Source organism: Vicia villosa, unplaced genomic scaffold, assembly GCF_029867415.1.
Source record: "Vicia villosa cultivar HV-30 ecotype Madison, WI unplaced genomic scaffold, Vvil1.0 ctg.000045F_1_1_1, whole genome shotgun sequence".
NCBI lineage: Eukaryota > Viridiplantae > Streptophyta > Magnoliopsida > Fabales > Fabaceae > Vicia > Vicia villosa.
In genome coordinates, this window is record NW_026704977.1 from 567,127 (window position 1) to 577,805 (window position 10,679).

The window sequence follows — 10,679 nt, forward strand, 5'->3', positions numbered from 1 at the left end:
TAACCCTGCCAACCCCTCCGCCACTAGCAAGAATAAAAATGGAGATAACATATCACCTTGTCTAATCCCTCTGGTAACACCCCATATTTTCTAAATTTAATTTAATTGGAAATTAAATTATTATTTAGAATTATTCAGTATTTTGTGGAATTATTTGGAAAGAAATATGAGATAGGCTATTGGGCCAAGTGTGGTGTTAGTAAAGAGGGGGTACTATGTTAGTAAAGCCTTTACTAATTAAAATGTTATGCTTCATAAAATAAGGAAAATTGAGAAATGAGAAAAGGAGTCAGAACGTGAAAAATGAGAAGTGGAAGAGAAGGGATGAGGAACGTAAAGAGGAACCAAAGAGGAAGAGGACCAAAGATCAAGAACTCTTGGCTAAGGTAAGGGGGGACTCTCTGGTTATCATCTATTATCGTGTTTTTAGATAATAATATTGATTAGGGATGTTGTTGAGTCAATTGGATCATATGTTAGGTTTAAGGAGGTTATGAATTGATGAAAATTGCATGGATTATTGGTTGATTATGTGTTGTTTTGGTGTGTGATGATGAATAGTGATGCAATTGATGATTAACTGCCTGCATATGATGTTTAGAGTCAGTTTTGGACTCAGATTGAGTCAGATCGCAGGATCTGACGCAGACCCGATAGTCTGCGAAATCGCCAGTTCGCGCCGCGTCCTCGTGTTGGCGCCGCGAAGGCGTAACTTTTTCTCGTTCCGCGCCGCGTGCATAGGTTGGCGCCGCGAACGTGTTTTTGTGGTTCAGGTCGCGCCGCGAGCTTTGGTTGCGCCGCGTGCTGTAGCGTTAGTTGTTTTCTTGGAAGAGTTAAATGATGTGTAACTTTCGAACCGTAGGTCCGTTTTTAGTGCCGTTTCGAGCACGATGAATCTTATAAGATAGCCTACGTGTTTAAATGATGAAATGAGGTGTGAATTTAATAATTTTTAAATATGATTTTATTTCTTGATGAATGATGTATTGTACATATATGTGATGAGATGTGTTAAATACATGCTATGTTGAAATATTAATCATGTGACGATTTGTTTGATTGGACGATGTATTGTTGACATATATGATGAAATGTGACAATATAAGATGTTGTTTTGAAAATATTATGATGTGATGATTTGTAGAGAATTGTATGATGTTGATTGATTTGTTTTGGAATGATGTGGGTACATGTGTGTTCTTTAATAATGATGATGATGATGATTGATTGTATTGAATGATGCTAATGTATATAAACATACTTTGATGATGATGATGATGTTAATGATGATGATGAAATGAGTATTTGATGATTTTACTCATTAGACTTGACGATGGTATAAGTATGTTGTATATGTTGCATTCATTCATGTGCATTGATGATACTGTATCCATAAGGGTGTGTTGGATCAGTGAAGGGCATGATTCCCATTGTGTGGAATCTGTGCTGGCAGGGCCGTATCTTGATGATGTTGGATCGGTCATGGGTTATTCCCATTTGATGAGGTTGGTACCACATGCATAGTGTCAGTTCATACATATGCATACTTTTATAACATGATTGGAAGTATTCCAGTGTTATAAATATTGATGACGTGTTGGTTGTATGTTTTGTTGAATTAATGTTGAGTATGATTGTCTGTTTGAAAGATGTGTTTTGTTGACGTTTGTGTAAATGATAGATGTTCCTGATAATCTGAATATGATGAAATTGGGTGAATAATATAACTATGATGTGTTGTTATTTAAGATGCAATAACATTTGTTAACTGTGATGAGACTCACCCTTACTGTTGACATTTTCAGATTGAGGATAGCTGCTTTCGACTTGGTGAGGATTAGCTCATAAGTCGGTTTAGTTGTTGTGTCGGTGTCATGCTCTGATAGATGTAACACTGGGAACGCGATGTTTTGAGTTTCGATTTTAACTCTATTGTTTATTTTATTTGAAGTCTAATACATTAACAATGTAATGTTGACTTGATGATTTGATTCCGCTGTGTAAACATGATTTTTATATAATGAGTTATAATTCAGATGTTTCAGTGAATGCATGACATATGCCGAACGTATGTTTTCTTTTATTTTTGAATTGTGACACCCTTTGCATGTTTACTCTGATTTAATTTTGTTAATTACCGTGGGGTATTAGAGGGGTGTTACAATAGTGGTATCAGAGCAGGTCGGTCCGTCCGGCCAATTGTTGAGTCAGTTGAGTTGCACGACGGTTGAATACTGTCGGCATTTTTATTCCTTGGTATGCGACATGTGAGTGAATCACTGTCGGTACTTGGTTGTTTGTTACGGTGTTGGATTGAGACAAGTGGGGAAGAATCTTGGCTTATCGGTTATGCTTCAGTTGTAAGAAGATTGATTCAGTAGGCTGTTGTTGGCAACAGTGCGAGCGTTGTTGGAGATTGTTGTTTCCGCATCGAAGGTGACTTGGAATTAAGATTTGACTGGTAATTGAGTTGGAACATCTTGAAGGAAGATGATTAGAGGTATTTGGTGATCATTTGTAGGAGAGGAAAATTGGAAATTTGCGATGCGTCAGCTCTGCTGATGTGCTGCGAAGTTGTCAGTTGAGTAGTCTTGGGTCTTGGAAGAGAATGAGTTGCAAGTTTGCGAAGAGGATTACTGTCGTAATGTTCTGGAAATCGCACTTCGGCGATAGGATGTGTTGCTCAAGTTGTAAGAATGTTTGGGAGTGAAGAGATATGATAAGGAGCTGTTTGGAATGTGATCGAGTTGAAGAAAATGAGTTTTGGAGTGAGATTTTCGTAAGCAAAACGCAGGAAAATTGCTGAATAGCTCCAGAACTTCGAAAATTCATAACTGGAGTTCCGGGCATCCGATTTGAGTTCCGTTTGAAGCGTCGGAAAGCTAACGAGATGAACTTTGTTATAAAAAAGGTTGCAGCAGCTGTAACATAATCCATTGTGACAGGATGACGTTGGAAAGAGGTGAAGTTACGGTTACTCTTGTTCTTATAACTAGACTTGTTTATTGGTGCTGCACGGGATGTCAGTGTCAGTGTTGAATGGATCGAAGGAATAATTAGAAGGTTTGTTGAAGAGTAATCTTATGAATTGAATGTAGCATTTGAAGAGTTTTGGATATGTCGTATAGAGTGTCGCTGCATGATGTCGGTGTTGCATTTTTCCGGCAACGACTGGAAAATTCATATCTTGAGTTCCGAGTGTCGGATTAATGTGCCGTTTGAACCTACGAAGAGGTGTAATTATGTTCTACCTATTGGGAGAGTTATAAATACAGTAGATTGATCCTATAAGGAGATATTGTGGAGTCGGTTAAGGAAGACTTTGTTGAAATGTCGAGTGGGATGGTATTTGAGCACGAAGGATGTCATAGGATTTGGAGTAGGACCACGAGTTATGAATGTTTCTTGGTCTTGCAGGTTAATTGTATGGTTTAAGATTCGAAGTGTTTTGGGATTATAAGAGTTGAAGTACCTCTTGATCATAAAGGGCCTAATATGAGGCGGCAGAGATGATTAGAGTATTTTTCTAGGATTGTAATTTTGGTTTGAATTACCATCCTGGTAAGGAAAATGTTGTGCTACTGTGTTGCGTAGGGAGTCTTCAAATATGTCGGTGCTAATGATGAATGAGTTGGAATTAATTAGACAATTTTCAGACTTGAGTTGGTATGTGGAGGCACTCGTAACAATGTTAGATTGGGTATGCTAGAAGATGACTAGTGGTGTTCTTGACGAGATTAGAGGAGGTCAGAAATATGATGTTGAGTCGATCGATAGGTTGACTTTGAATTACCAAGGTAAAGGCGGTGGATTCAGAATCGACGGGAATAATTTAATGAGGTTGAGTGATTGGATTTGTGTGACTGATGTTCGAACTTCGGAAGAATATTCTAGAAGAAGGACACCGTAGTGGATTATTGAACTATGACGATGTTAATGAGTTTGGGTGCAAACTCGGAAATGGACACTATTATGTAGTAACGACGGTTTATGCTTAAATATGATTTTCAACTAATATTGACAAATTTAGGACTTGATCACCCTAAATCTCTTGTTGGTAGTAGATGGAATCATATAGAAGAGATAAGCTTGTTTTGTTACCTTAATGGTTTAAGATGTGATGAATACTAAGCCGTGAGAATAATCACTCACTATGTTGTGTGAACTTATGAAGAAGTGAATAGGAAAGAGTGCAACATGGTGGATGATGACTTAAGATGGGTAATCAGGGTCGCGCAGCGAAAGTGTGATGTGAAGTAGTGTTATGAGTACTACTCGCGGGAAGTAAGGAATTAATATGTCGGAAGCCTACATAGAGAATATGTATTGATCTATCTGCTGGAATTAAAATCCAATGGATGTAAGGATGTCGTGTCGAAGAATTATGACTCTTTTGAATAATTGTCGAGATGATGAATATGTTATTACGGTTGTACGTAGTTAACGAGTATGTATTCGGCGAAATTAAAACGAAGAGTTGATGCTATATGACGTTGTAATAATTTTGTGTTGTTGTTAAGGGGTTATTGTAGATTCCAGATATAATGAGTAATTACACTCTATGAAGGACGAAGTTGATTTGATTCTTAGAAAAGAGCGAAACTCAATTTGAGTTGTTTTGTAAGAAATCGTGTATTGAAGCTGATGAGTGTGATTATAATTGCTTGTGTATACTCGTTCTGATGGTTAGAATGTTTTGATAGATGTAGTAATTCAAGAATTTGTTTTTGAGTACGAGTAAGTATTGCTAAGTGGTAAATTGGTACCATGAATGATGAAGAATGATTCTTGAACGAATTAGTAAAGGGAGAGTCGGAATCGGGTGAAACTCAGAAATCTATTTGGTATAGATGATTGTGATGAGTAATCAGAGTAGTGCGGAAAAAGCGGAATGCAACGAGTTGGATAATTGCTGGTGTGACTTAAGAGGAGACAGATAATTGGAATTCAATGGTATAGGAATATGAGTATTGAGTTTCTTGAAGGAAGCGGTTGGTGAAAAGTGTAAGTATTATTTTATCGCTCAAATGGAAGAGTATGCCTAAGGTTGGTGTGTTTGGTAGATGGTATGCATTACTGCAGTGTTGATCAGTGTGATCATACTATAGATTGTGAAATTGTATTAATCGGCTGTTGAGCGTATTGTATAGGTTGTATCTCAATGTTCTGTTGTTGTTAACCTTTTGGAGCTATATCGAGTGGTATACTTTTGGGATGGTCAAATGTGACGTAAGAACTGGGATTGGAATGTATGAAACATGTTTCCTGTTGGTTATGTTGGATGGATTTTGAGGTTTGACTGATGGTACTGTTAATTGGGAGCTGGAGAGTCAGGTGAAGGACTCTTATACGAGCTGGTTACTTGAGGTATGTTTTCGAGGACGAAAACTCTTTTAGTGGGGGAGAGTTGTAACACCCCATATTTTCTAAATTTAATTTAATTGGAAATTAAATTATTATTTAGAATTATTCAGTATTTTGTGGAATTATTTGGAAAGAAATATGAGATAGGCTATTGGGCCAAGTGTGGTGTTAGTAAAGAGGGGGTACTATGTTAGTAAAGCCTTTACTAATTAAAATGTTATGCTTCATAAAATAAGGAAAATTGAGAAATGAGAAAAGGAGTCAGAACGTGAAAAATGAGAAGTGGAAGAGAAGGGATGAGGAACGTAAAGAGGAACCAAAGAGGAAGAGGACCAAAGATCAAGAACTCTTGGCTAAGGTAAGGGGGGACTCTCTGGTTATCATCTATTATCGTGTTTTTAGATAATAATATTGATTAGGGATGTTGTTGAGTCAATTGGATCATATGTTAGGTTTAAGGAGGTTATGAATTGATGAAAATTGCATGGATTATTGGTTGATTATGTGTTGTTTTGGTGTGTGATGATGAATAGTGATGCAATTGATGATTAACTGCCTGCATATGATGTTTAGAGTCAGTTTTGGACTCAGATTGAGTCAGATCGCAGGATCTGACGCAGACCCGATAGTCTGCGAAATCGCCAGTTCGCGCCGCGTCCTCGTGTTGGCGCCGCGAAGGCGTAACTTTTTCTCGTTCCGCGCCGCGTGCATAGGTTGGCACCGCGAACGTGTTTTTGTGGTTCAGGTCGCGCCGCGAGCTTTGGTTGCGCCGCGTGCTGTAGCGTTAGTTGTTTTCTTGGAAGAGTTAAATGATGTGTAACTTTCGAACCGTAGGTCCGTTTTTAGTGCCGTTTCGAGCACGATGAATCTTATAAGATAGCCTACGTGTTTAAATGATGAAATGAGGTGTGAATTCAATAATTTTTAAATATGATTTTATTTCTTGATGAATGATGTATTGTACATATATGTGATGAGATGTGTTAAATACATGCTATGTTGAAATATTAATCATGTGACGATTTGTTTGATTGGACGATGTATTGTTGACATATATGATGAAATGTGACAATATAAGATGTTGTTTTGAAAATATTATGATGTGATGATTTGTAGAGAATTGTATGATGTTGATTGATTTGTTTTGGAATGATGTGGGTACATGTGTGTTCTTTAATAATGATGATGATGATGATGATGATTGATTGTATTGAATGATGCTAATGTATATAAACATACTTTGATGATGATGATGATGTTAATGATGATGATGAAATGAGTATTTGATGATGTTACTCATTAGACTTGACGATGGTATAAGTATGTTGTATATGTTGCATTCATTCATGTGCATTGATGATACTGTATCCATAAGGGTGTGTTGGATCAGTGAAGGGCATGATTCCCATTGTGTGGAATCTGTGCTGGCAGGGCCGTATCTTGATGATGTTGGATCGGTCATGGGTTATTCCCATTTGATGAGGTTGGTACCACATGCATAGTGTCAGTTCATACATATGCATACTTTTATAACATGATTGGAAGTATTCCAGTGTTATAAATATTGATGACGTGTTGGTTGTATGTTTTGTTGAATTAATGTTGAGTATGATTGTCTGTTTGAAAGATGTGTTTTGTTGACGTTTGTGTAAATGATAGATGTTCCTGATAATCTGAATATGATGAAATTGGGTGAATAATATAACTATGATGTGTTGTTATTTAAGATGCAATAACATTTGTTAACTGTGATGAGACTCACCCTTACTGTTGACATTTTCAGATTGAGGATAGCTGCTTTCGACTTGGTGAGGATTAGCTCATAAGTCGGTTTAGTTGTTGTGTCGGTGTCATGCTCTGATAGATGTAACACTGGGAACGCGATGTTTTGAGTTTCGATTTTAACTCTATTGTTTATTTTATTTGAAGTCTAATACATTAACAATGTAATGTTGACTTGATGATTTGATTCCGCTGTGTAAACATGATTTTTATATAATGAGTTATAATTCAGATGTTTCAGTGAATGCATGGCATATGCCGAACGTATGTTTTCTTTTATTTTTGAATTGTGACACCCTTTGCATGTTTACTCTGATTTAATTTTGTTAATTACCGTGGGGTATTAGAGGGGTGTTACACCTCTAGATGCCATAAAATCACCCGTAGAACTACCATTCACCAAAACCGATAACAAACTAGAAAAAATCGTCGCTTCCATTTAGAACAACCACTTAAGACCAAAACCCATTATAGAAAGAATGTAACACAAGTAATCCCAAGACACACAATCAAAATCCTTTTCAAAGTCCACCTTCACCACTAAACATTCCTTCTTGAACCTTTTAGCATAATCCAACACCTCATTCAAAACCAAAACCCCATCCACCATTTGCCTCCCTTCAATGAATGCCGTTTGAGAAGGAGAAACCAACTTCTTAATAACCACTTTTAATCTAGCTACCAAAAGCTTAGAAATGAGACGATACAAACAACCCACAAGACAAATAGGCCTAAACTCATCAATGTCTTGCGGATTATCCGTCCTAGGAATCAAAGCAATAAAGGAAGTTGTAACCGCTTTAGGAAGAAACCTGTTCTTATGAAACTCATTAACAAAATTCCCAACCTCATCCTTCATAAACACCCAACACTTTTTAAAAAAACCAAGAGAAAAACCATCTGGACCCGGACTCTTATCACAACTGCTTAACCACATAACCTCTCTAACATCCTCCAAAAGAAAGGGAGCTTCAAGAAAAGATCTATTCGCATTCGACAAAGAATTGAAATCCACCCAATCCAAAACCTATCTATTAAGAAACGGTTCGGAAAACCTCTTCCAAAAATAACTCTTGATCTCCTCCTTAATATCAATCACCTCCATAAGCCTCCTACCACCCCCCATGTTGAGACACAAAATAGCATTCTTCCTAAATTTTCCTCTCATGAATTATGAAAAAATTTGGAATTGGCATCTCCTTCCAAAATCCACTGACACCTAGATTTTTACCTCAAAAGACTATTAAACATAGAATCCCACACCTTCTTAGAAGAAAGCTTCCTAGACTCGGACACCTCCAAACTCAATCCTAAGAAGTGTTAGTAACAAAAGAGTCAAGAGAATTAAGAACACTAACCGCTTTATCAACCTTCAAATCGATAATCCCAAAAAATTCCTTATAGGACTGTTATTAGACCTATGGAACCGGAAAACCACCCGAGAACCGGTCCATTGGAACCGGACGAATGGACCGGCCAAAATGTTACTCGGTCCGGGAATGGATAATTTTTTATCCGATACCAAAAATGGATACTATATTGGATATTTATTGGATACTTTTGTCGGATATCCGAAGTAATGGTTCGGTTTCGGTCCCAATAAATGATTCATCACAGTTTCGGTCCGGTCAGGATTTACCCGATTACTATTTCGGTCCGGTTCTCGGGATAGCAAATATCCGGACCGGACCGATAACATCCCTACTTCCTTATTCCAAAAATTCAATTTAGCTTTGAGGATCTTTATCTTCTTAGTAAGAATAAACACCGTTCTACCCCAAATCACCGCATTAGACCGAATTACTTCCACAAAAGGAATGAATTTCTCATGATCAAACCAGCACTTGAAAAGTTTAAAAGTGTTAGGACTCCAGTTACGCGAACTCGCATTCAACCATATAGGACAATGGTAGGAAAGACATCTATCACCCACCACCTGACACTCCAACTTCGAAAGATCAATGAGACCTTCCGATACCAAAAACCTATCCAACCTACTACAAGCACTACCATCAAGCTTGAACCAAGTAAACTTAGAACCCACAACAGGAATGTCGACTAGGTCCATACTCAAAATAAAGTCATTAAAATCCTTCAACTCCACCCTATTGATACCATCACTAACCCTCTTCCTTTCACCATCCATCTGAATCGCATTAAAATCACCCACAGTGCACCAATCACCAAGCAAAAATTGATTTCTCAAAACCCTTAATCTACTCCATATCTCCATCTTCTTAGCCAAAACACAACAAGCATAAATATTAACCAAATATACATTTTTATCTTGCCAACACACATGAAGACCAAGAAAACCTTCCCCAACAAAACTAGAAATAGTGGTAAATAACCCTGGCTTCCACAAAGTAATGGTATCAATAGGGTGGAGTAGAACACACAATCTCCTTATTATCACATAAAGCCTCCACCTAAAACTTAGAAAAATTGAGCAACTTAGACTCTTGAATAAAACACACATCATTTTGAGTAGAACAATTAAACTACAAAAACTTCTTCTCTTCACTGCCCCACACCCACGAACATTATAGGACACAATAATCATCGAGACTTTGCCTTAATCGCATCCTTGACACTCTTTTTACGCCTATCAGCATTTTCCTTACATTTAATTGCTTCGATATAATGAGCATCTGAACCACCGCCTATGATACCAAGCAAACAAGCCCGATTCTAAATCTCTTCCACCACCCTGAATCATAATTTCTCTAAAAAATATCATTACAACGAATAACCTCTAAATCTGTAACTGAAAGACATCGGTGGTTAACAATTGATACTTTTGAGATAGTTGATTATGCAATTTTTTTCCCTTTCTCATAGATTTTTTGTTTTTCTCTTTCCATTATGTCCTCTCAAAGTCGTGTGTTCACGTGAAATAAATCTTGTTAATGAGTACCTTTTGAAAATGTTTATAACTTCTCTCTCTCTCTCTCTCTCTCTCTCTCTCTCTCTCTATATATATATATATATATATATATATATATATATATATATATATAGGACGTATCATATAAGAATGACATTTTTATTTGAAAACATGAGAATGAATTTGAACCATTAGATTTTAAAATAAATGTTGGAGATTATGTGTCATTTTTCTCTCTCTCTCTCTCTCTCTCTCTCTCTCTCTCTCTCTCTATATATATATATATATATATATATATATATATATATATATATATATATATATATATATATATATATATATATATATAACTACTTAAATTTTATCAAAATAGCTGGAATAGCTCAGTTGGTTAGAGCGTGTGGCTGTTAACCACAAGGTCGGAGGTTCAACCCCTCCTTCTAGCGATTTTTTTATTACCTCATAAATATATTTATCTTATTAGTTATACAAACTTATATAACATATTTCGATTTTAAAATTTTAGTGTTCCTAAAGCATCAATATACTAAGTTAAAGTATTAATATCAATTTATTGATAATAATTAAATATATTTGTTAATTTTGTTTTAATATTATTAACATTGATATAAAAATAATCTTTTTA

At 36.4% G+C, this 10,679-nt stretch overlaps 1 protein-coding gene and 1 non-coding gene across 2 annotated transcripts; one reads left to right on the plus strand and one right to left on the minus strand.

Annotated features, from left to right (window-relative positions):
- Positions 1–7,585: 7,585 nt before the first annotated feature.
- On the minus strand, positions 7,586–9,379 carry LOC131622859 (uncharacterized). The gene is made up of 3 exons (XM_058893880.1): positions 8,794–9,379; positions 8,378–8,456; positions 7,586–8,129 (listed from the first exon to the last, which is right to left on the minus strand). Exons 1-3 carry the CDS (start codon positions 9,377–9,379, stop codon positions 7,586–7,588), a joined length of 1,209 nt encoding a protein of 402 aa, XP_058749863.1.
- A 1,026-nt stretch (positions 9,380–10,405) lies between these two features.
- Positions 10,406–10,479, plus strand: TRNAN-GUU (transfer RNA asparagine (anticodon GUU)). Its single transcript has one exon. It is a non-coding gene; the product is annotated as a tRNA-Asn (tRNA).
- Positions 10,480–10,679: the final 200 nt, after the last annotated feature.